The following is a 26,640-nucleotide window of genomic DNA, read 5'->3' on the forward strand; positions in this document are numbered from 1 at the left end:
TAAAGTGTGCCCAATGCCCCTACCTCCTGCTGTTCCTACAGGAAAAGAGCAGATAAATGCCCACAACCAGACTCATCCATTCATGGACTATCCTGAAGTCGGTTTCTCAAAGACAAAAGCAGATGTAGCAAAATCTTTGCTCATCATGTGTAGGGAACAAAATCGTTAACTGAATCTCCTTCTCCAGTACAAAATTCAAGTTCCTCTGTGAAGGCACATCTACGGCTGAATTTACTGATCAGCTACAACCAAGGAAACGATCCTGAAGGGGGGCCGGGGGTAGGGCGTACGGAATGATCCACTTCTGAAGAGAGGAAACGTTTTCAGTTTAAAGTTTAATTCATTTATACCCCACCCAAAAATATTTACTGTGGCTTAAGAGTGAGTTTAATCAGAATTTACGAGTCTCCTCATTATGTTTTTATGTTGAGAACATTCACTGAAACCTATCGTTAACCACAGCATAACTGCCTGTCCCCAATCTCACATAATCTTACAGCCGTAAGTTCGCGTAAAAGAAAAGTATTTTATTCTTCCCAGAAATTGCTCAAATTTAGTAGCCTTTTTTTTAAAGAACACTCTCCTCTCTTCCTGTAGTACATTTCCTAGTCCCTGTGCCCATTGTGACTATGAACCAAGAAACAAATGGATCAAAGAAGTTTCTTTTTTAGATGCGTAACCATAAAAGTTAGATTGTGTGGAAGGCCAAGAGTTAAGCTCCGAGTTAAGTAAAGGTTCAAGTGGCCCTGCTGGGAAAGTCATAATAACTTGACTTCCAATCATTAGGCAAAGCCAAGGAGAGGTGTTTGACAAGAGTCTGACAAAAGGAAAGAAGAAATAACATAACAGCCCACAGGGTCGTGAGCCTGGAAGTGGGAAAAGGAGATTTTCACTGCAATAGAGGAGCCACACAATACTTTTTGTTAACCTATTTTTAATGTTTATATAAGCAAACTTCAGAATTTGTTAGTGTGACCATATAGTCAACCATAATACGTGGAATCCTTTTTAAGAAGAGTTCCTCCTCTTGCCCAAAGCCAATCTCTTCACCTCTGCCAGAAATCCCCTCCCTCTTTCCAGGAACCTCGTCTATGGGCCATCTCCTAGTCTGTGGTTTAACCTCTTCCTCCTGCTGGCTCCTTTTTGTCAGTATTTAATCATGCACCAGTCCTTCCCATCTTTAAAGGAAAGAGACAAACCATCAAACAACTCTCGCTGGTGTCCTCTCCCCTCCACTCCTCTCTCCTCCCCTTCTCTCTTCTGGAAAGGGTTGTATAGAGGTGCAGACTTGCCTTCCTCACTCCCCACTCAGGCTCCACCCATCAAATCGGATTCCACTCACTCATTGCTCTAGCCAAGGCTGGCAAAGTACCACCTTGTTTACAAATCCAATCATTGCTCCTCAGGCCTTTATCCCCCTGTACCATCTTCACAGCATCCATCCTCTCACTCATTTTTTTAAGACGCTCTCCTCTTGACTTCTGTGACACTCCTCATGATTTGTCCTCTTAGTCTCCTCTGTGGGGTTTTGCTCTTTGTCAATTGATTTGATTTCCTTACTTCCTCACATAATTCTAAAATCTCCCCAGGTTAAAAGGCACCCTCTAGGGGCTGGCCCCGTGGCCGAGTGGTTAAGTTCGCGCGCTCCGCTGCAGGCGGTCCAGTGTTTCGTTGGTTCGAATCCTGGGCGCAGACATGGCACTGCTCATCAAACCACGCTGAGGCAGCGTCTCACATGCCACAACTAGAAGGACCCACAACAAAGAATACACAACTATGTACCGGGGGGCTTTGGGGAGAAAAAGGAAAAAATAAAATCTTTTAAAAAATAAAAATAAAAGGCACCCTCTAAGGAAACCATTGTGTCATCACAGGCAGGTTGGGAAGCCCAGCCCAGCACACTGAGAAAGATCCCTAGGCAGATTCACAGGACTTGATTCGTGCCTCTGATCCTCATAAGAACACACTGAGCCCTCTTTATCTTCACTGTGACAGACCAGGATTCAAGTTACAAGCACCTATCTCCTCCTTTACTTTCTCATCTCCTCAACTCCCACCAAAGCTGAGGCTAACAGCTGTCACTACTTCATATAAACTCTGGACAAAATATAAAGAACTGCCAGTGAGCGCTAAAGAGCAACCAAGATAGACAGATTCTGGAGCAGAGCCAACAGGTGGAAGAAGGGAACGATACTGGGTGACTCTGTAAGTTTCCATTTTTTTCTAAGCTCCCAGTCTGAAGGCAGGCTCCAGTCTGTGCCACACAGACAGCTTAAATGTGAATAGAAAACTTTCCAACCTTTGACTGAAGAACCACAGCACCAAGTCTAGGGCAGCCATAGGTGTCAGAAAGTGAGGAAGGAATCCTGGATAGGAGAGAACCAGAGACAGGAAGCCTCAGTTCTGTATATAAACTGGGCACAAATCTCTGGCTGACCTCACCTGCATGGGGCAGACTTCAAGCAACTATGCTAAAGATAAAGAACTGGATTGAAATTTGAGGTGACCCCCAAGACAGAGTTTGCATTTGAATCCAATGAAGTTACCTCCTATCTGCTTGGGGGGAAAAAACACTCTTTAGAAGAATGCAAGAATGTCCAGGGTCTCTCCAGCACAACATCAACAATGTACAGGATCAATCCAAAACTACTTGATGTACACACAGGAAAATGTGACCCATTCTCAAGAAAAAAAGATAATCATGAAGACCACCCCAAGCAGACCTAGATGTTGAAATTAGCAAAGATTTTAAAACAGCTATTTTAACTATGTTCAATTACCAAAGGCAAAGTAAGGTTATAATTAATTAAAAGATAAGAAGTTACAGAAGAGAAATAGAAATTATATTTTTTAAAAAATGGAGGTTGGCCCCATGGTCAAGCGGTTAATTTCATCCACTCCACTTCGGCGGCCCAGGGTTTCACCAGTTCGGATCCTGGGCACAGACACAGCACTGCTCGTCAGGCCATGCTGAGGCAGCATCCCACATAGCACAATCAGAAGGACCTGCAACTAGAATATATAACTATGTACTAGGGGGCTTTGGGGAGAAGGAGAAGAAAGGGAAAAAAAAAAAGGAGAACATTGGCAACAGATGTTAGCTCAGGTGCCAATCTTTTAAAAAAATAAAAAATAATAAATAAAATTAAAAATGTAAATTCTAAAACTGAAAAATACAACACCTAAAATAACACATTCACTGGATGAGTTTACCAACAGAATGGAGATGAAGAAGGAAAGACTCAGTGAACTTGAAGATAGATGAATAGAAACTGTCTAATCTGAAGAACAGAGAGAAAAAACACTGGAGGAGAGAAATCAACAGAGCCTCAGAGACAGAAAAAAATACTTGAACAAACAGTGACCAAAATATCCCCAAATTTAGCCAAAGATGCACAACATCAAAGGCTCTGAAATTGCCCAGGCAAGTCTAGAGCTGAGACCTATTTCTGCATGTCTTAATTCTCAGGTCCCGTCTATACAGGGGCGTAAGCATATCCCCAGGGGTATGGATGAGCAGAGAAGTCAAGTATGTATGTGAACAGAAAATATGTAAAATTCAATGGGTAGGGAAAGATTCAAGCCCACTACCAACTTTCTTGCTTCTTTCCTGGCTTTAGGAGAACATTCCAAACACCTTTTCTCTTTTAGCTCTTCCCTCCCTTACTCTCTTCGGTTTACCCAGGAGTCTTGTCAACAAATGAAGAAATCTGTGCTGCCAACTCCCTGGCCCCTGCCCTTCAGCCAAACTCTGAACCCAATTCCATCTTCCCCGCTGCGCCTCCACTTCTCCCCACCCATGATCCCACTCCCTTTAGAATAAAGGTCTAACAGCATCTTGAAGACTCCCCTCTTTCTTCAGAGACTATTAACTTTGCCCATCTTTAGGGATCTAGTTAGCTAACAAAATAACGTCCCAAAATGGGGCCCAAGTGTTTCACAAGGCGACATGCCTTAGGGGAAATGAGGCATGAAGTGCAAACCTCTTATTCATTAATTGATCTCAGTTCTATCTGAATAAAGGCAAAATCTATGTGAGAGAATTACCAAGGGCTGCAAGCAACAGTTTCATACTAAGAAGGGCTGAAATCATGAGCATTCCCCTCACAGCACCTGCTGTAAATCCCCAAGATTTACAGTCAGTCAGAGTTGTACGCAGCTGTAATCATGCCTCGTGCTGGGATGATAACCTTTCCAGAAACCAGGTGTTTTTTGTGTCTGGTCTTAATCACCAAACCCAGCCAAGCCCTGGGCCACATGACTTTTCATTCAGCAGGTGGCAGCCCCACGTCCAATCTCAAAAACTATAGTGGGTTAGACTTTAGATAGGGAAGTGAGTGGGACATTCTGATAATAAGGGTTCCAAGGGCAGAAGGTGACAATCCATCCAGATACAGGTGAGTGAAAACACAGGGCTGACTCATCCCTTCCCCCAGAAGTCTCCTGTGGAGCACCCAGATGATGCTTCTCTACCTTTCCTGATAGGAAATAGTTGATTGTATGTATACATATATGGACCAGAGTCTCTGCTGAGTTTATAACGTTTAGAAAAGATGGTTGGTCAAATCTTGATTTTTGCTAATTTATCTCAATAAAAGCTCACCTGAACTCCAAAAAAAAAAAAAAAAAAAAAAGGAGCCTGATAGGGACATAGTTTTGTTCTTGGTCTCTGAAAAGTAGTGCCTAGCATGGCAGGCACAGGGCTGAGAAATGATGAAACCGAGGAGCAGAGGAAGAGAAGAGATGCCCTCTGCTCATTTCCCCCTTAGTTTTCTCTCCAGGGAAGGAAAGAAAGCAGAGGAGAGAAGTATTTCTGTTTTTTTCCCTTCATGGGTAACCTTGATGCTGCCACTTTTTCTTTTTAAGGCCCTTAGGATCATTAACAACTTGTTTTGGAAATTCTTTCAGTGTCTGCATTCCTCCACTTTGGCCACATCTTGACATGAATAACATTGTTGCTCTGGCAGGACAGAGGGAACTTCTGGGTGATATGTTTATTGTAAGTGACACAAGGCAAGGATAATTTAGGACAGGTCAGAGGGGAAGTTTTTGTTTTGCAAAGCACTATCAGGAAGGGGGAGGGTGTGTGGGGTTCCATCTGGGGGTCTCAGAGCTGGGTGACGGGACAGGGCTCCTGCCCCAGAGAGAGGGTTTGCCCTCATTCTCTTAAGTTTGTGGGCAACAAATAAGGGCATCCCTCAACATCCACCCCTCACAGCATCCTTTTCTCTATTTCTAGGACAGAAAAGATATCCCTTATATAACAACATCTGAAGCTGCCCTGTAGTTTACATCTCACAAGGCTCTTGATTTCCTGGAAACTGCATGTAAAGAGATGAGGAGACCATTTTGCAGACTATTCTTCAACACTACTCTTATCCTTTTTACCAATTACGTATCTCCTATGTATACGTAATAAGCTGAGACTTTTCATTAGCATTGACCATGGTTTCTTAAAAGGAAAAGCAATGCTCAGGAATGGTCCATATCTCTTTTTGTGGTCTTTAGACTCTCAGAAATTAACAGTCTGCTTTTCTTGGTAAAATGAAGCTGAAACTTTAAAGTGCCTATTGTTTAATAAGTCGTAGGCTGAAAAGCAGGTTGCATAAAATACAATTTTTTTAATGAATCAGGACCCAGAAACATTGTGCTTAAACCAAATCATTTAAGATGATGACTTAGCATAAAATGACCCCTCAGTCCAGATACCTCTGCAGCCCTAATCCATTGAGCCCTGTGGTTCGGTCTCTGCACAGACCTGGATCTAAAGAATCAGTACTTAGAAGTCAAGAGCAATCTTGAAAGAAATATATTCTTTGTTCATATTCTTCAAGGACATTCAAGGGGACTCCAATTCAAAATCTATAGCATAATTTCAAAAAAGCTCACTCTTTCTCTCCACTACCACCATCACTACCACCACCCAAGCTGACCTGGAGCTGATGTGCCAAAGCCCAAAACTTCTTTTTCAGCAGCAGCTCCTCTCTTTCTATCCTTGCATTACTTTACTTAACCTCCAACCCTTTGTTATGTAGATCAATTCAGTCTTCCCACTCCCACCCCCAGCAAGCAAGAATCCTTTCTCTTTAAGAGGAGGTTGGAAAAAACTGAACAGGCTAATAAATGCAGAATTTTCTTTCAGAGATATAGTAAATTAACATTAAGGCATTAATAGCATATGTTGATAGTGCATGATAATGCAATACTGTGCATTATTTGACTAATACTCTACGTTAGTACTGTACATTACTCCATTAGTGCTGTACGTTCCTATATTTATACTACTTGCCCTCACCTTGATGTGGTCAGGCCTTCCATTGGAATGGACCCTTTCTGGTACTCCAACCTGGGCTTGAAGGACTCTCTGGGCAGGTAAGAGTGGTAGAGAGGGTAGTTCTCGGTGTATTCGGAGAGAAGACATGGTTTCTCTGTTTTATCGTAAATCTTGGTAGGGAGATGTGGACAGTGATGCCGCCTATAAAAGACACATGAAGTTAGGTTGCTTACCTTCTTAGGAAGAGTACATCCGGTCTGATAACGCTACCTCCTCAAAATGTGACCCAGACATAAAATCATATGAGTGCTGGCATTGAAAGTAGAAATTTAACCCTTCCTTTTCTCTACTAACCTATGTGAAATAGCCAGAATTTTTTAAAAGGTCTATAACTGCAATTGGTTAGTCATCAAAATTCCTCGTTCATAAAATTACACACAAGTGTGGCTGATGTTCAGCCACTACACATATCATACTGCTTCTTTAAATACCGAAATACTTCCACTCCATAGGAGGTAAATGGTTGTGGCCCTGAGCCCTGTGAGTGCCAACCCAGCTGCCCCTATAACCTCCCGAGACCTCCCTGTGCCTCCCAATCACTCAGCAATTAAGGGCTTGATACCTGACCTACCAGGGTGCTCCAAGGCTGTGCGAGAGTCTCTCTCTTCACTGGTTCCTGGTCAATTCGGAACCTCAGTGCACACAGAGTGGCACACACATAGCAGAACCACCTCAGTTCTGAGTGTACTAAACGCCGCCGACTTCATGAAACCACTTTCACATTGAAAATCTGGCTCATTTATTCTTTCAGGTCTCACCTCAACTGTCGCCTCCTTAGAAAGACCTCCGCTGATTATCTTATACCTAAACTACACCCCACCACCTGCTTCCCTCCCACACAGTTTCTCTCACCATTGGGCATGCCTTCCTCATCACTCACTGTGATCTGTAATTGGCGTGTTTGTTGATCGTCTGTCTCATCTATCAAGCTCAGGACCTTTTCTATCTTGCTCAGTGCTTCAGCCCTGGCACCTCACAGCCTCCCTGATGCACAGTAGCTTTTAATAAACATTTATTGAATAGATGACTGAATATATAAATGAATGATTAGATAAACTTTATGCCTCAATATGCAGGTATAGGATAGATAATAATTTGACATTATGATTTATAGTGAACTTTTCCATTTTACACGCACGATAACAAATGAACCTTATTATTCTACTTACAGCTGGACAAAGGGCAGCTGCTTGAGCTCTCAAGAACTAGGCAGTGTGTCAACTATTTGTGTGTCCACCTACAATCCTTACCAACCAGTTAGGGCATCACTAGTTTTCAGACACCAGCTCATCAACAAAACTCCTTGTTAGTGATTTCCAGCTTAGTTGTACCGAGGAATGGCAACGTGATAACAGAATTTTTTTTTTTTTTTGAGGAAGATTAGCCCTGAGCTAACATCTGCTGCCAATCCTCCTCTTTTTGCTCTGGAAGACTGGCCCTGAGCTAACATCCGTGCCCATCTTCCTCTCCTTTATATGTGGGATGCCTACACAGCATAGCTTGTCAAGCGGTGCCATGTCCACACCCGGGATCCGAACCAGCGAACCCCAGGCCTCCAAGAAGCGGAACGTGTGCACTTAACTGCTGCGCCACCAGGCTAGCCCCGATAACAGAATTATTTTTAAATTTTTTATGCTGAATTGATTTTAATTACAGAAATTAAAATATACAGTTCTCTGGGGCGGCACGTGGGGGAGGGAGAGAGAAACACAGAGAGAGAGAGAAACAGAGAACTTATCCCTGCTCCAATCTAAAGCTATTTTCCAGGCAACAATTAGCAGGGTACTCCTGTTGTTAATAAGTTCAACCCCCTATGCAAATGTGGCTGCCAACATTTACTGTTACTGTGTACGTCTCCGCTAACCCCAACCCCTGGAGAAGATGATCAACCTCGCATTGTTCATATGGGTAGAATTGCATATAAAGTCGCTTTAGAAACATCTCTATTTTCTTCTTTGTAGATTTGTGCATTGGACAAACCTTATGATGATACAAACTTGTCACATTTACTTTTTATTCTTGTTATTATAAAAGTACTCTTGGTTCATGGGGAACACTTTAGATCTAATTAGTTACAAGGAAATCTCCCATGAATATACTGCTATAGCATGAATATCTGAATTTCATGGTGTTAAATACACTCAATAAAAGTTTAGTGTTCCTTTTTCAAAATGCACATTGTTGGCACTTAATATACAAAGATGTTTATATTTTATACAAAGTATCTCCTAATCATAGGTACATAAATTGATTAGTGCTTTCATCTTCTGTTCCCTCGAGATAAATTGTTGTGTTTCATAGTAAACAAAGTAACTATTTCCCACAGTATAGGAATTATCATTTCTGCGCTCACCATCAGTCCAATTCTGAGATTTCAATCTGAGCCAATTATTACCGTATCATGTTAAGATTCCAACAAATCTCAAATCAAAAGCCAAGAAGTACCAGAAATACCTCAGCAAATATTTATTCACTCACACTCTCTGAGAGAAAAGTCAAGATTTTTTTTAAGAATAACTCAGATTCAGGCGCTTGCAATAAAACAGACTCCACAGATGTAGCAATATTTTCCTTCTCTAGAGCCCCTGTTTTTTAACCAGTAAAATATTGCTTTTATATAACTCCCTGTCCATATTGTTACTTTTTAAAAATGTAACACACTGTAAAGACTTATTCCAAAAGAAAAATAAATATAAAGGAAAATACTACACTGTGATTGGTATCACAAGAGGGGATTTCAGTACAGCAACGAGCTTCCATCCAGACACCGACATTCCATTAAATGAAATTATATTGACAAATATTCTTAGAGGGTAGATTTGATTTGACTTGCTGCTCGTTAACTAAACCCTTGTCTCACTTTGAAATTTCAAAAACTCTTATTTGAAAGCAAATGTTTCATTGCCTGACTGCTCATGGGGTCGCCTCTCCTTACCTGTGCTCAAATGCCCCGAATATTCCTCTCAAGACGCCAAGCACCATGCCTTCTTGTTGGTCTGCCCATCCCCTCCTTAAAGAGGATAAAGACCAAGACTGACAGCTCTGTGTCCTGGAAGCTGGCCCAATACTGATATGCTTATTTAATAGATGGATGGGCAGTCCGTAGTTTATAGAAGGATGAACTGCTAAGAGAAAGACATTGACAAGTCCTCAGGAAAAGGAAAAGGACTGATTTGTTCAAACATCAGTAGATCCAAAAAGGAAGAGAGAGATTCTGTTTGTATGGGCCTAATTAGTGCCTAAAGAAAGTGTGTGGAATCACCACGCTTGGGGTATTTAAATGTAGGCTTGACCGTCATGAACCAAAGAAATGAGACCTCTTCAAGTTCTCTGATACTCATATCAATTCAGGAGCTGCCTTGGCCACCTCACTCAGGAGCACAAACAAGCCGAGATGGGGCCAATAGGAAGAGAAGGCAAAGGGAAGGGAGGAGGTTTCTTCAGTCCATCAGAACCCTCTAAAATCTGTCCACGCAGGATTCGCTAAAGGACCAGAGGAAGAAAGAAAATAATCCTAACTTTTTATAATGTTTGGTAAATCGAGTAACATAGACCTTCCAATGGAACCCAGAAAAATTCAACAGTTGACTCCAAACTAAAATCATAGAATTTTAAAATTGAAAGGGGCCATGGAGAATACACGACCCAATGTCTTCACCATGTTTGATGAAAAATCTGAAGCTCAGAGAATGATGTACACGACCTAACCATAGACAGAACCTGGGTCTCTATCACACCAGCATGACCATGTACATTTCCTGACACGCACCTCACTCAGAGCCGTCTGTGACTCAAGGAACCCTAGAACAGATGACAGAACTTTAATTAAGTACTCTGGTGTTAAGTACCTCTAGAAGAGCACCACCCAACAAAAATGGAATGCAAGCCGTGAATGAGAGCCACATATGTCATTTTAAATTTTCTAGCAGCCACGTTAAAACAGTAAAAAGAAACAGGTACAATTGATTTTAATATTTTACTTAACCCAATATGTTCAAAACATTATAATTTCACCATGTAATCAATATTAAAAATTATTGAGATATTTTACTTTCCTACTACATCTTTAAAATCCAGGATGCGTTTTACATTGACAGCACATCTCAATTAGGACTACCACATTTCAAGGGCTCAAAAGCCACATGTGACGGTGGCTTCCCTGTTGGAAAGTGCAGGTCTAGAATCTGAAAGCACAGACAAAAGAACTGCAAGCACTCGAGTGCTAGAAGTTTTCTCTACAAGTGGAGGAAAGACAAAGATGCCTAGAAAAATCTTTGTTGGCTAATATGGAATTTGTCTCTTTCTTGGACTCTCTGACTTGCTTTCATGTGACACAATCAGCGACATTTAAAAGACATGAACAATCAATTGAAGGAGGTTTTCATCATTCTCCTCTCTACACAGAGCCGGGTTTCAGTTTTATGCATCTTGGAGTTGCTCTCTTTCCTGCCACTTCCACTTTTCCAAAATGCTTCCCTTTCTTCAAGGCTCATGTTGAATCCACCACTACCACCACCACCACTCCAGGAAGCTACTGGTGGTCCCACTGCATCCTGTTATGGCTGTGACTCTCCTGATTGCCCATGGTGTCGTGTCCCTACCTCTCTGAGGACGCTTTCTCTTCTGTGCATGCCTTGCACAGTCCTCTAACTTATAAACTTTCAGGTTAAGAATGTCCACAGTGGCAAACAAAGCTATTCATCAGAACAAAAAAGTTGTAACTCTTCCTGCCACCAAAAGGCAGCATGAAAGTAGCTAGTACAGCATAACTTTTGGCTTTTCAAACAAATGAACTTCCAGTAGTCTTTTAGAACCTCACCTGTTTGTAAGGAGAACAGCATCTGTGGATTTCAGCAGCTTGTCCTGCCTCTCCTGTGGTCTTTTGGAATCCCCTGCTGAGCCTCGCCTGGCATGGGCCGGGTGTGAGGGGGGCTCTCCTTCACTCCAGGAGGCAGAGCGCGTGACAGAAAGGGACTTTGGAGGTAGGAAGATCTGGTTTCAAACCCTCGCTCTGCCACTGACTGCTTGTGTAATGTTGAGAAAATGAGTTCCTTAATTCTCTGAGCCTCGATTTCCTCCTCTGTGATATGCAGATAACAACTTCTACTACTTAGTATGATTATGTGGATTAAATCAGATACTGGAGGTAAAATGCTTAGCCCAGTCCAAGGTAAGCACTCTGTAATTAATAGGCTATGTTTATTGAGCAATTACTATACACCATATGGGCTAAGCGTTTTTGGGGGGGTTTTTTTCTTCTTTATCTCCCCAAACCCGCCCTGTACACAGTTGTATATTTTAGTTGCACGTCCTTCTAGTTGTGGGATGTGGGACGCCGCCTCAACGTGGCCCAATGAGCGGTGCCATGTCCGTGCCCAGGATCCAAACCCTGGGCCGCCTCGGCAGAGTGCGCAAACTTAAGCACTCGGCCACGGAGCCGGCCGCTAAGTGTTTTAAATATTATCCCATTCAATCCTCACAGCAGTGGTATGAGGAAAGCACATTTATCATCTCATTTATAAACATGGAATGTGAGGCTTAGGAGAGGTTCTCTCGCTCAAGTTCACATAGCCAGAGGGTGAGGAAGCCAGGACTCAAACCCCAGGTCATCTGCCTGACTCTAAAGCCTGTGCTCCTGATCATGGCCATATGTGGCCTGAAGGGATGTCAGCCTGTCCCAATCATTTCTGTTTCCCGGCTGGTCTGACAAACCTGAGCACAGCCAATTAACAGGCAGTTCTTCAACGTGTCCCTTCCTAGTCCCCTTAGCCACACTGAGTCTTCCAAGACAAGACACTCTCTCTTTTCCCATGGACCCTGAAACTATTCTAATATAGAACAACAAACAGATAGACTTCCAAATGCTTTAAAACTCTGATCTTTCCACAGAACTTTCTTTACCGTCTAAACGAGAGTATCGTTAGATAAAATCCTAAGAGTAACAACCAGGAAAAAGAATACGGAACATGGATCTAGAAAGACCCTAGAGAGCAGCCAGCCCTACTGCTTCATCATACACATGTGGACACTGAGGCCAAGAGGCGCTGAGTCACTGCCCAAGGTCACACAGCTGGTCAGCAGCAGCGTCCACCCCAGGCCCCATATCACCTCCCACGTAACTGACTTCCATTTACAATCCAATTTAAAACTCAAAGTTCAGACTGTTAAAGGATTTGCAGCCTGTTTTTCCTTTTTCCCCATAGTTGGGAGTCTGTGACCTGTCACAGCTGCTATGCAAGGGAGGAATACATTTAGAGCAGAAAATGCACTCTTAGTGTCGAAGAGGGGAAGACGCCAAGGATCACCAAACCTCAACTCATGAAAGTCGTCATTCCATGCCGATGGTTTAGAAAGAGTCCAGGGTGTCTGGAATAACAAAAACTCTGAGATCGTAGAGGCTGGATCTTCTCAGAGGAGGACCATGTCTCTGGAACCGTCTCCTCCCTGAACAGCTCACAAGGCCAACCCAACCAGCCTCTGCGGGTGGGTAAGCCAGTGCTTTTCCTAAAGCACATGTGCATCTACCTGCAGTGGTTTATACACTTTTTAAATATTTACTAAATTTGTTCCCTCGTATTTGTAATATGCCCAGAGGCAAAGGGACACGTGGGAATGCTTTTATGAACTGCAAAATAAGAATTTTTGAACATTCATAGATATATGTCATGCCATTCTTGAGACAAGATGACTCATACTCGCTACCTACCTCTTCTATACAGACCTTTAAAGAATCAGAATAGCGTGAGAAATCTGAACAATTCCAGCTTATATGGTGCCCATGGTGCTAGTGAAATGAGCAGGGATTATAAACTAGAGGTGGCGACTAATCCTTCAGGGGACCAGATCCTGGGTAACAGAAAGCAGAGCCAAACCCTTAAATATGCGATGAAGAACAAGCGACCTTAAAGACCACCCAGTACAAATATGGCGAATAGATGCAACCGATGTATCAACCAGCACTGGCTCTCTAGGGGCACCACATTGAAAAGATTCTGAGGTCACAGCCAAATTTAGTGAGAGAGATCATCTTGATTGATTAGCTATGTCTGTCAAGGGTGCTGGGTTAGGGAGGTGGGGATGGGTGATAAATACATGAATGAATGAATCAACAAAAGGGAAGGAAAGAGAGAGGAAGGGAATTCCGGTGGAAATTGACTATTGAAAATGATTGTGGGATTCATATGTTTGGAAGACATCTGGAATAACAGCAAAGCCATAAAAATATAAATGAAATTGCCAAGAAGAGAAGAGAAAGGAATAAAAACAAAGCCAAAACCTTGAAGAACACCATATTTAGGAAGCAGGAGAAAGAAGTTTTGGGGAGGAAGGGTAGTGACTGACAAAAGGAAGAAAATTTAGTGTCACAGAGGTCAAATAAAGAAAACACTTTAAGTTAAATGCCACAGAAAAATCAAAGGCATGAGGGCCAAGAAAAGATATCTCATTTGGCGGCTAGAAAGCAGCTTTAGTAGGGTGGCTGGGCTGGAACCAAGGAATTAATGTTGCTGAAGGGGTGGGTGAAGAGAGATCACCATGCTGAAAAATCTGTTGGCAAAAGCAGCAAGAAAAGTTGAACAAGAGCTCAAAAAATTACCTAGGGAGTACACAAGAATTGTAAACTATGTGTTCACCATCCTGGGGTAGTGGGTAAAACAAGTGACCTCAGATCATCTTTGTAAGTAAAAGAGACTAGCAGATACGGATTCCTCAATGAGCAAAGATGATTAATGGAGCCAGAGCCTGGACTGCAAAGGAGATATGACTAAGGAGGGAAGGCGGATAGGGTTAAAGAGACAATTTGAGAGGAGTGATGGGAATCTGAGCAACATCAGTCTGATGGCCTTGACCCAGGGCATAAGAGCATCTACAGAGAGAAAGCAGATGAGGTGGGAATGGCAGCTGGAAGAGAGGTTCAAGGTATGCACAGGGCACTCTGGGGAGTGTGTTGAAGGGGCAACTAGAAAAGAGTGCAGACTTGCTTCCAGGAATGGTGATGCTGAAAAGAGGGCCCAAACAGGCCCAGCTGGCCCAACATTGGGACTTCCCGCAGCAAGGCTCAGCAGCTCTGGGGACAGATACTCTGGTGCAGCAGAATGAGAGGCTGAGGAACTTGTGGATGGCAGGTGCTAATGAGAGGATCTCTACTAGGACATGCAGCTATTGGGCTGACCAGACAGGAGAGAAGTCAGCAAAAACCAGTAGCCCTTGGAAGCTGATGGCCTGGAGAGAGCAGCAAAGAAGGTGTTCGGGGCTACCAGAAAGCAGCTCATGGGTTCCACCAGTCTCTTCCTTCTTGGCAGTCAAAAGAAAGAAGAGTTCCTACTGTGAAAAAAAATATTTATATTAATTAGAGAAGATGAAGATTAATTAGATCTTCAAGAAGGTGCAGTTGTTCGGAGCATCCCTAGGAGATACAGAGCAAGGATTTTGGTGATGGCCCCACTGAGTCTCGGAGAGAGACACAGAAATGAACATGCTAATCATCAAGGCACCTTCTCTTTCCAGCTCTTAGAGTCAATCCTGTGGGGGAAGGCAGGTGCCACCCTGGGCTGTTCTGACTTTGCTTGTCTTCTTCCCTCCACCCCCAGACTCTGGCAACACTCTGCTTGGAACCCTACTCCTACCCATCCCCCTTCTTTCAGGTTTCAACTCAAAAATCCCTCCTGCAAGGAGGCCTTCTCGGACCCCTAGATCAGGTCATGTTCACTCTGCTCTTCCTCCCATTCACATACCACACACTTGTAGCCCCCTGCTCAGTTTGACTTCCTGGCTGGCACGTACGTCTTGGGTACCATTGCCTCGGTCCATGGCACATGATGGGCACTCAAGACATGATTGCTGAAAGCATGCAAGAAGAACTGGGGCAAGTATCATCCATGGGTAAGTTCTGTTTACTGTGGTCTGACCCAGCAGCACACTTGTAAATTGTTTAAAAAGAAAATCCAACAGCTAGACTCATATTTGTTTACCCTTGTTGTGTGGCACTTCCTATGTAAACAAAGCCTAGAAACTAGTTTTAAAAAACAAACGCTTGAACTTCATCAATTCTCAAATCATACATATACATAATTTCAGCTTGATCACAAATCTAAATGTAAAAGCTAGAATTATAAAGTTTTTAGAGGAAAACACAGGAGAATATCTTTATAACTTAGAGAAAGGCAAAGATTTCTTATACAGGTCACAGAAAGTAATAACCATAAAAGAAGTAATTAGTAAGCCAGACATCATCAAAGTCAAGAGCTTCTGCTCAAAGATATTATTAAAAAAATAAATAAGCAAGCTTCACATGTAGAGACAATATTTGTAAAACAGACATCTAGCAAGGGACTGGTATCCAGGATATATAAAGATCACCTATAACTCAATAATAAAAAGACCCAAAAAACCAGGCAAAAGATTTGAACAGACACATCACAAAAAGATATACAAGTAAACAATAAACATACACAAAAGTGCTTAACATCATGAATCATCAGCAAAATACAAGTTTAAAACACCATGAGATACCACTACACACACACCAGAATAGCTAAAATTAAAATGCCTGACAAAACCCACTATTGGAAAAGTGGCAGCAATGGCATCATCATACATTGTTGGTAGGAATGTAAAATGGTCCAAACCAATTTGACAAGAGGTATGGCAGATTCTACATGCTGACCTACCTTCTAGCCCAGCAGTTCTGTTCCTAGCTTATTCATATGACCAAAAACTAGACACAGCCCAGGCATCCATCAATGTGAGACCAGACAAACTGTGGCATAATTGCTCAATGGAATCCTACTCCTCAATAAAAAGAAACAAACTACTTGCAACCACACAACGGCATGGATGAGTCTCAAGAATGTTTTACTGAGTTAAAAAAAAAATCAATCAAAAGAGTACATACTTTATGGTTCCATTTATGTGGAATTCTAGATGAGGAGAAACTAATCTTTAGTGGGGAAAAAAAATTAGATCAGTGGTTACCCCTGGGAGCTAGCGAAGGGACAGATCTGGAAGGGCTGTGCAGGAACTTTCTGGGGCACCGGGATGACTCTGGATCTTGATAGGGATGTGGGTTATGCAGGCACGTGAATTTGTCAAAACTCAGCATACCCACCTCAAGATTTGTGCATTTTATTGCAAATTTACCTCAAAAGAAGAAAAAGGAAACCAATATTAAACTGTCCTTCACAATATGAATGCTAAACTATTTAGGGGAGAATCTTACTGATCTCTGATTTACTTTGAAATACATAAAAAAGATGGATAGATGGATGGATAATGGGGTGAATAGATGGAGAGACCTGTCGATCTTAATGATGGAATCTAGGCGGCAGATATACAGCCATTCACTTTAAAATTCTTCCAACTTTGTTGTATGCTTGAAATTTTTCATAATAAAATGTTGAGGAGGAAAAAGAACCCCAAAAACGTCTCTAAAAATCCCCGGATTTTAGATATGGCCATGGCATTGTGGTTATGTAAGAAAATGTCCATACTTTCAGAGAAGCATAATGAAGTATGACAAGACGTCTGGAATTGACAGATGAACCAAATGTGGCAAAACTCGGTAATTACTGATGCTGGGAGATGTGGACAGCGGGGTTTCATCACTCTATTTTCTCCTTTTTGCAGATTTAAAATTTTTTAATTAAAGAAATATTAAAACAAATCCCCAAGAGGTAGGGCCTACATGAATCAAGCGTGTATCTGCTTAAGCAAGAGTTCCCTCCAGGCTAATACGGCTCTAGTCCAACCACCTGGGACAAAACAGGATCTTGATTTAAGCTGATGATAAGTGCAGAGCCAACAACCAAAGGAAGCTTCCCTTCTCACACTCTGAAGTTGGTGTCAGCTGCGCTGGGCTTGTTCCCACATGGCCTTTCAGGGTCCTCCAGCCAAAAAGCAGCAAGCTCACATACTTAACTGGAGTTTCACTCTCTTCTCAAGAAATCTAGTAAGTACCCGGTGAATTTCAGATGAAACCCGACAGCTGTGCTAAACAAATCTTCCCAAGGCTCTCTTCCAGGCTGTTGCAAAAAAACAATGAAAGCCTCTTTAATCCTATCTTAAAACAATAACCGTCCTTGACCCACCACCTCACCCCTACCCAAGATTGTGCTGCTTACGTAACACTGATTATCTTATCACAGCATTTATCCTACAATATAAAAAAAAATGCTTGCTTATTTGCTGCCCAGACTAGGATCCTGGGGTGGGGGGGGGGGGGGGGGGGCGGAAGACAGGAATCTTTTCACTATTATATAACCAGCTAAGCATAATGCCTGGAACACCTACTCACTTCCGAAAATATTTTTGGATAGTTTAATGAACAATTTGTAAAGCACATACAATTTACAGAGCTTCCCCATATGGTCTTATTCTTCCTGCAACCATAGAGCTATACAGGGCAGAAATCATCAGCCCCCACCATATCCCAGATGAGGAAGCAAGGCCAGGGCTTCCAGACTTGCTCAATCTCACAGAACAATTAGTAGGAAAACCAGGATAAGTGCCCATTTTGCTGACTCCTCAAGAGATGCTCTTTTCATTCTGTCAAATGCCTTTCTGAGGCAAATTCAAGCTGATCATTCAGAATGTAAGACACTTCTCTTCCCACAATCACAGAGCTTGGAGTTGAGGGTTGCGTGGCCTCTGACTTACTACATTTAAGAGTGAATGGGACCCAGTGAGTGTGGATCCTACTTGGAAAGCAGGGAGAGTAAACAGTTGGATAAACGCCACCACCCATAAAACCCCAGATGTTCGGCTTGATGTTTCAACATGTTTAAATGTCTCATATAATTAATTAAGGTAGAAAGACAACAGTTATGCTGTTAATTTCCACCAGCCAGCTGACATCAACCACTCAACACTGTCAAACTTAAAAAAAACAGCATTATTTTACCAGCAAAACGAGCTTATTCAGGGATAGCAGAGAACTGCAATTCAGGACAAGCAAGCTATGGCAAAACCACAGGCTAGTCCAGTAAACAAAGGAGAAGATTACTTTATAGAGAAAAAAGAGGAAGTTGGGAGGGATTGTTGTGAACAAAAGTCCACTGGATGAAAACGAGAGTTCCGGGTGGTGAAGGTAACTCATGGCCGAGTTGCCATTCTTCATTGGCTGGGCGAGAGAAAATCTTCTTTCCTCTGCTAGGGTAGTAAAGTTGTAGGCAACTACCAGCCCAGAATTGTCAAGTAAGCCGCCACGGATGGTGTGTTTGTGAGCTCTCCCCACTTCAGGGCTTCTGACTCCATTTTAAATGAGATTTCCCTTTATTAATTTTCACAACATGTATTCGTTTCATAATTTCTCCCCTCACACATGCCCCTTTCCTCATTTTGCATCAATAACAATGAAGGGCCATGTTTTTGCCACCCCTTTCTTGGGGATGATTAGGGACTGGCTAGGATGACTCTGAGCTGTCATCTTTGAGATCAGATTACCCCAAGCAGTAGTTCATAAAAGGTCCTCCTCCTCTCTCAGCTCCAAGTTTCAGGGAAGAGCTAGAAGTTCAGGATGAGTCTGTAAATAAAATACTGGTCATCAGCTGCCACTCCCCACCCAAACCTATCTACGTGCACATCCGCCACAGCCCTAAATTTCTGCTTTGAGTTTTGGCAGGTGAACGGGCGACAACTTGGTGGGGCCAAAGACCCAAAAAGCAGCACTTCAGTCACAGCTGCACTCCATCTCTTTCAGAAAACCATCCCAACATCCTGACATCCCATCGCTGGGGTACAATCATGCTTCTTGTATCCTTTGCAGAGTTACTGAAAGGCTGGGAAGCCAGCAAGTGCCTTGTGAATTATCAGGCACTTCACAGTGTTTCTACATGTTCCATTGCCTTGAGCCCCAAAACTTGGTGCTGAAGTATCTTAGCCTCCATAGCGGATTTTCAATGCCTAGGTCTCTCTTGGCCTAAATTTCTGGGGGCTCTTCCTTCTCTGCACAGACACCTGTCTCATGCTGTGGGTAATGGAGAAGACCTGGCTCCCAGCAGCTCTCCCCTGGCCCAGTCTGATCTGCCCCAGCCCTCGTACCCAATACCATCTCCCACCAGACGAGCCACAGAAAGGGGCACTTGAGTCCCTCATAGCCCCAAGGGATGGAGCAAGACAGAAAGCTCTGAATCTAGTAGCCAATGCCTAATTCAAACAGGAAGGATTTTCTCCACCGTTCATTGGTAAGCCACCAGCTTTACCATCAAAAACTGAATACTCCCCATGCCCCACTGCTTCTTGCTTCAATTCTTGAAACCTTCGGAATTTTAACTGATAGCAGAATTTCAACAACTGTTATATCGTCCAGCAAAACAGATTTACCAATGCTAATCTACACTTTTTTTTCCTCTGCCTCTAAAGAGCTTTACTAAATTTGAGCCAAATCTCCTATAATGTCATTAAAGTGAAAGAAAATAATTTAAACAATGAGTGGAATGATTTTAGAAAAATAGCCTTATTGCACTAAATTTATTCCTTCGAGTACCATAAATATTTTTAAACAAGCATTTGATTCCTAGGGACTGAAGTCACCGTTACAAGACACCCTCTCTCCTCCTCCCCCCAAAAAGCAAGAGGCTGAATTTCGAGTTTAATTATTACCACAGCTGAGCAGCTGGAATGAAATTACTTCACTCTGCTCTGTGTTCATAATTCAATATGTCAAAGTGGTCTCTGATTTCATTAATGATTTTTCTCTATTTCTCCTCTGATATTTAGTTGAAAGGGAAATTTTTTACCTCACCTCTTTCCAACTGTACTGTTTCAATATATTCTTCTCTCTGGAAATTAAAGCTGACTGATAGTAACTTTATACTGATAGTGTAAAAACCCACTCATTCAACAAAATATGATGTTACAAAATGTGAAAGGCAATTCACTCTCTTATGTCTGAACAAATATCCTGCTTTATATTGACTGCCCAATAACCAATAACAAAAGGTCCAGGTTTTGCTTTGTTACTTGACAAACACACAAAAATTTCTGGCAAAAAGAACCAAGTTACAAAAATTGTACTTTTTTCTTTTCTTTGGTTTATATGCTTTAGCTAAAATCAGAACTTGTTAAACCCCTTGGGCTTCTGGAAGAATGCAGAGGATTTAAAGAGCATTTCTTACTGGACCTCCCAGATGCTGGCAAATTTCTAGGGAATCAAGAGGTGTTAAGAGAGAACAGGCAGATACACACACACGATGGGTGTTAATTCCGCTCTTGATTTCTGGTAGAAGATAGGCCTTCTTGACAAAAAAAGTGAGATTCATAAAAATAAAATTTTTGGCTCCCTATAATCTTTACAAAATAACCCTCTTCTGTTTCTCATCTCAAATCACCGAACAAACACCATACGTTTCCATTAACCCTGCTAAAAAGTGTTCTCCGTGGGGCTTTCGCCTTTTGTTCATAAAGGTATAAAATTTGTATCCCCATAGATCTGTACACTTTCAAAGATAACAATATGAATAGTCAATATTTATTGAGCACTGACTATGTACAGGCATAGTTAATGCTTTATCTGTATTCTCTCACTTAATCTTCACAATTACTGTTTCTTGGACCAGAAGGCATACAAAAGACACAAAACTCAAGGTTGTGGGTCACGCTGCACAAGGCTGGGGCTGCAGTGGATGGTCAGAGAACGAGCTCAGCCACATAAGCACACAAGGATGTTCTTGAGGGAATGGACCTGGGGTCTCGATCTCTGAACCTCTAAGGAGCCTGAGGTACCAAGGGTAAGCCTTCCCCAGCTTCTACCAAATCCATCCTTTCCTCACCTACCTCTCTTTATCCTCTTGGTGCCCACACTACCTTAAGCCTCGAGTCCTTCAGGATCTAAGATAGAGACCATTTCCAGCTTAGAGGATGCTCAGAGAGGCAAAGTTCATTGACAGAACACAGTGTCAGCAGCCCCTCATACTAGGAATTCCAACCCTCTGCCACCAAAGGAAAAGTGAAAACCACTTCCCACAAGCCCTCTCACTGACTAGAATCAGATCATAAAGCCACCTGCAGCTGCAGGGGGAGCTGCAAAGTCAAGGGTCTGGCTTCTTTGGTCACCACAATGGGAAACAGGAAAGAGAGATGGGGTTTGGGGAGTAGCTTGAGTCGCCACCCAACAGAATCTGTTCTCAAAATGATTCTAACAAAGTAAGACATTTTTATGTTTTGTCACTGTAGTACAAGTAGTTACCATGGTTAGTGAAAACTCTAATAGGATGACAACAGGTTTTAAGTATCCACAAAACTAATATTGTGCATGTTCATTTACAACTGCACACTATTAGAGAGGGATCGTTGATCCTAAAGCACTAGCACCTTTAGACTAGCATTCAACACAGTTGCCATAAAGTTGCACATCCCAGTAGAGATGGATAAGGATGTCACGGTATACTGTAGGCCAAATGGAATTTCAGAAAACACATAGGCAGACAGGAACTATTTACTCTGTAGTGTTGCCTTGTATTAGCTTAACACATATACACACACACACAGGAATCTCAAAAGGAGCAGCCAAAGCGCAGACTTGAACTTTGTTCTTTGCCTTGCACTTGTTCTCATCATAAAGAGTCTTCATGTGCCTGATGTCATGCTGGAAATGAAAACAAGCTCATATGTCAACCATTCAGCTCCTCTGGTTGCTTGAGCAGGCATTCCCAAATCTGGTCCCTTTCCTCTGTAGCCTTCCAAAGCTGCTTGCAAGGGTGAAAAGAGATATAAATCCCAGATAGAGAAGATGCCTTGGTCTTACTTACTCTAGCCACATTCCCCAAAAATCCTGACATAACATTCACAAATTAAACAATTCAGAATAATAGTACAAGGCTGTTTACTCATTCATGTGTTCATTTTCCCATTTATTCATTCATTCACACAGCATTTGCAAAGATCCTACTATATGCCATGTACCATGTTGGGTGTTAGGCTTAGAAAGAAAAAGCACACATTCTCTCCTAAAAAGCACACACATTACTTCTATCTCAACTTCTTGACATTGGTGCTCAGCATTCAAAAATATGTGGAGGCAAAGAGAGCCCTTATGGTGGCAGAGTGCCCAAAGAGTCAAGAAAGCAGGCAAGAAGGGGTTGGAGGTATGGAGGTGGCAGACTGAAGAGGCAGCCAGAAGAGTTAGGAAGATTTGTTACATTGAACAAATTAAATACATTACGGTTAAAATGAGCTAGGTTTCTCACTCTAAGAAGGGATTTCTTAACATGGACAAAAAGAAAGCTAGAAAGACCTCTGAGGTGCTGGATTGGAATTGGAAGTACTGGTATGAACTGACGGGTTTTCAACATATATACAGATATAGAAATACTTATCTTCTCTGCATTTCTGTATATGTGTGTATATTCACACATATTTATACGTACACACGTATGTGTAGAGATAGAAGAAATGAGCACAGTGAGCAATCAGATCTTGGTTTCTAAATATCTTCCTCCACTAAAAGGAGTCTGATCTTTCAAAGAAAAGTTGATTTCAGGGTTGGGGCAGGGAAAATATAAGATGATCTTGGAACATCTTATTCAGAAAGTAAGGTAATGCTTAATAAATGATGGACATATGTCAAGAGGACATAAGAGCTGGCTTGAAGGAGCTCAAATTGGAAAGAGTTTGAGGATTAAAAAGTAATGCTGGTAACAGGTTAGAACCCATTGGATAAAATAGAACCATGAGTCCATAATGAAATAAATAAATACTTATATAAATGGAGGAAAAGGGAATGCTCTTTCCTACAGTAGAAAGCCATGTAATAAATGTAGAAGAGTGAAATAAATATACAAGAAATGGGGAAAATAGATTATCACTATTTGGCAACCATGGTGGTGGTGTTGGATGCAAGTAGGAGTGAACCATGGATACTAAGGGTGATGGGTGATATTTTGATGAGGAGCAGGATATTGGTATAATACCAGAGTATTTCCCCATAGTAATGAAATACATAGGGAAGATGGTGACTTTACAGTGGAAACACCTGGCAGACCCCAGATGATCAAGGTTAACATCTCCATTGATAAGATGGGTCATCATCATGTGTCTCTTGATGTGATGCACCAAGAAGAGCTCAGTATCATTTCTGTGGTTCCCCCCAGCAGTGCATGGCCTGAGTCTGATCATGAGGAAATATTGGATAGACTCAGATGGAAGGTCATCCTACAGAATGAAAGGCCTGTCAAGGGCATGAGACACAGGAAAAAGACTAAGGAACATTCTAGATTAAAGGATACTGATGAGATGTGGTAACTAAATGCAATATGTGTTCCTAGATAGCATCCTGCACCAGAAAAGAAAGATACTGTTGAAACACTTGGAGAAATATGAATGGGCTCTATGGGTTGTATGGGGAGTATTGTTATATCAACGCTGATCTCTCAACTGGGATGGTTGTATGACGATAATGCAGGAGGAGAGGTCCTTGTTTGGGGCCATATTAGGGGTTATGAGTCATCATGTCAGAAAAATATGTGTTGTATATGTGTTTACATGCGCATGTAGAGAAAGAGAGGGTAAAAAAATGAGGTAAAATATTAACAATTGGCAATATGGGAGAGGTGAAGGGCATACAGAATTCTTTGTACCATTTTTACAACTTTCTTTTAGATTTGAGACCATTACTATTTTTTGTAAAAAACACACATGATAAAAGAAAGTGGGCATTGCCTCTGAAGTCACATGGACCTGAGCTTAAATTCTAACTCAGTAATGTATTTGATCTATGACCCCAAGGAAATAATTTGAGATTGAGTTACAACATTAAAAAAAAAAATTAATTCCTACTGCACCTCACAGAATTGGTCTAAAGATAAACTAGAAAACCAATAATAATAGTTACCACTTATTGAGGCCTTACTATATGCTAACATTTTAGAAATACTATTTCTAAACCACTCAACCACCTAGCATAATTATGATTCCTGACTTACAATATGAATAGCCTGAGACTCAGAGAAATGACACATCCTCACTGTCAGGAAAAGAGCAGCAAGTCAGCGTCAAAACCCCACCCTCTTTCTGCTCCACTGGGCTTCCCAGTTGGGCAGTGAGTCCCAGTGTGTTTAGGACATTGAAGGAGATCAATATTGATTTTCCCACCAAGTAATCTAGTAGGAGAGCACACACATGATTAATGGTTATAATATAATGTGTTCATAATATTATGTAATACAGAATGCAATGAGAAACCAGAGAATGAAGAAAGTGATTTTGTGGGTTCTGGCTATGGGCAAAAAGGAGAGGAGGCTTCAAAGGCAGTCATACTCAATGAGGAGTCAATGGAGAAGCAAGAGGCAAGGGATTTCAGGCAGAAGTTCCACAGATGCCAAGCCACTTTGGTGTGACAGCAGGGGTGTTGGGAAAGCAGGACATGGAGGGAGGATACCGGGAAAGGGGGTAGGATGCTGGGCAAGGAGGGAGGATGGAGGATGCCTGGCCCAGTGGGAGGATGCAGGCTGAGGAGTAGAAAATGATTCTAAACAGTAGGCAGAAACCAGATCAGGAAGCGTCTTGTGTGCCACGCTTAGAAGTTTACACCTTGTCCTCCTAGCTGGGGATGACATGGCACATCTGCTAACAATGCCTCTCCCCACACATGTCAGACATTACAAATCATAGCACTTTATTACACTTCAGACAGCCTGCACTTCACACAGCCACTACCAATCAACTGAAATTGGCACCTGAAATGGAATCATTTCAGGCCCCTTCTCCAGGCAGTGGGGAGACTTACAAGGTTTTTAACAGGTAGCTAGTGAGATTGGCTATGCGTGTAACAAAGCTCAAGCGGGAGAGCCGTGTGGATTGATCCAGAAGCAGAATGCAAGCATAGTGCCCAGTGAGAAGGCCACTACGACAGTCCTGTGCTTGTATAAATGAGAAGTGCATGTCCAAAGTCAGAATTGTGTCAAACTCCCAGCTTTTGTCTAGTCATTGTCAGAAGGCACATTATGGTGAAGAGAGCATTTCAAGCGCTCATCAAACAATAAAATCTGGGGCCCAGGGCAAGCTGAAAGCTGTGCTCAGGGGACAGTGAGACCGAGGAGAAAGAACTGGAGTAGGCGTGAAGCAAGAAGACTAAGAGAGACGTGAATAAGTTCTCTAACCTGGAAAAAATTCCATGCAGTCAATCGCAAACTGCTCACAGCAGCACTGTAGCACCTAGGTGCTCTGAGGCTGTTAGTCATTCTCTGCGAAATTTAGGTGCTCAGCGCAAGAATATTATTGAAAGGCAATTAGTCACAGTTTCTGCATCTTGGAAAAGACATATGATATTTAAGTACATAAGTTAGAACACACACACTTAGATATACCCATGTGTGCACACAGACATATGACCCAATTACGAAGCATTCCAACCCAGAACGTGGGCAAGAAACTGGCTTCTTGAGTTTGGGGAGCAGTTGAGTGCTGGGTGTAGTAAAAAGAGAACTGGATAGAATGGGTTTCATCTCTTCTCTAGCCTCAGTTTCTTTGAAAAATGAGAGGACTAGAAAAGATCATCTCTTCTAACATCATGATGCTGCCTCTGAACTCTCCTCTCAGAAGAAAAGAGCAGGGAGGTTTGGGAGAGAGTTCTTGCTCTGAGCACGAGAAAGTCAGGCCAAATCCTTCTATGTGCTGATCCAGCAAGGATAGCAACTCACATTGTATTCAGGAACTTGGTATATGATGGAGAAAACTGAAAACACATTGTCAGGCCTGGGGAGCATACAACACTCTGCTTTAAGATGCTGACTGTTTTTGAAATAAAACTTTAAAACATGCCATAAAAAGCAACTATTCCTCTGGGGAAGAGTGGCCTAACGTGTCTTTGATGGTAGCTATGGGAAAGACTTTCATCTACCATCTTTACGAGGCTAATTGTAACTCTCCCCCAAGCTCAGAAACCCTTTTCTGAATCTTGTGGTTGTAATCTTACACTCTGCATGATAAACCTTCGCTTTTCAACAGGCACGTTCCAAAATGTTAAAAACTTATGGCTCAGAAAGCAGCTGAATGAATGAAAGCTGATAAGAAGCCCTGTTTTTGTTAGCCCGCTTACGCGTGCGCGTGTGCACACACAGCCAGCTGACCTCCGACTACACCCGGTGAAAGTCCTTTATCTTTTGGACTTCTGCTCTTCTAGTGATCAAGCTTCACTAGACAGGACAACACAAGCCCACACCAATGTGCCAGCACTTCACACAATGGCTGGCACATGGGAATCCCTCAATAGCTCAACCATTCTCATCATTGTCTTACCCTTTTCTTCATTACCACTGATGAACTATAACTCTGTTAGTATTTAGCAGTCATTGAGAGAGATTTATTCCCACCAA

The 26,640-nt window shown here is 42.2% G+C and overlaps 1 protein-coding gene across 1 annotated transcript in view; it reads right to left on the reverse strand.

Annotated features, from left to right (window-relative positions):
* The window catches only part of SAXO1 (stabilizer of axonemal microtubules 1), a 79,778-nt gene that overhangs the window by 14,356 nt on the left and 38,782 nt on the right, over positions 1 to 26,640 (reverse strand). Inside the window, exon 2 of the mRNA XM_014845566.3 lies at positions 6,296 to 6,475. Within this exon, the coding sequence (XP_014701052.2) occupies positions 6,296 to 6,475 (180 nt within the window). The remainder of the gene's footprint in view (positions 1 to 6,295; positions 6,476 to 26,640) is intronic.

This window comes from Equus asinus, chromosome 23 (assembly GCF_041296235.1).
Source record: "Equus asinus isolate D_3611 breed Donkey chromosome 23, EquAss-T2T_v2, whole genome shotgun sequence".
In the NCBI taxonomy this organism is placed as follows: Eukaryota; Metazoa; Chordata; class Mammalia; order Perissodactyla; family Equidae; genus Equus; species Equus asinus.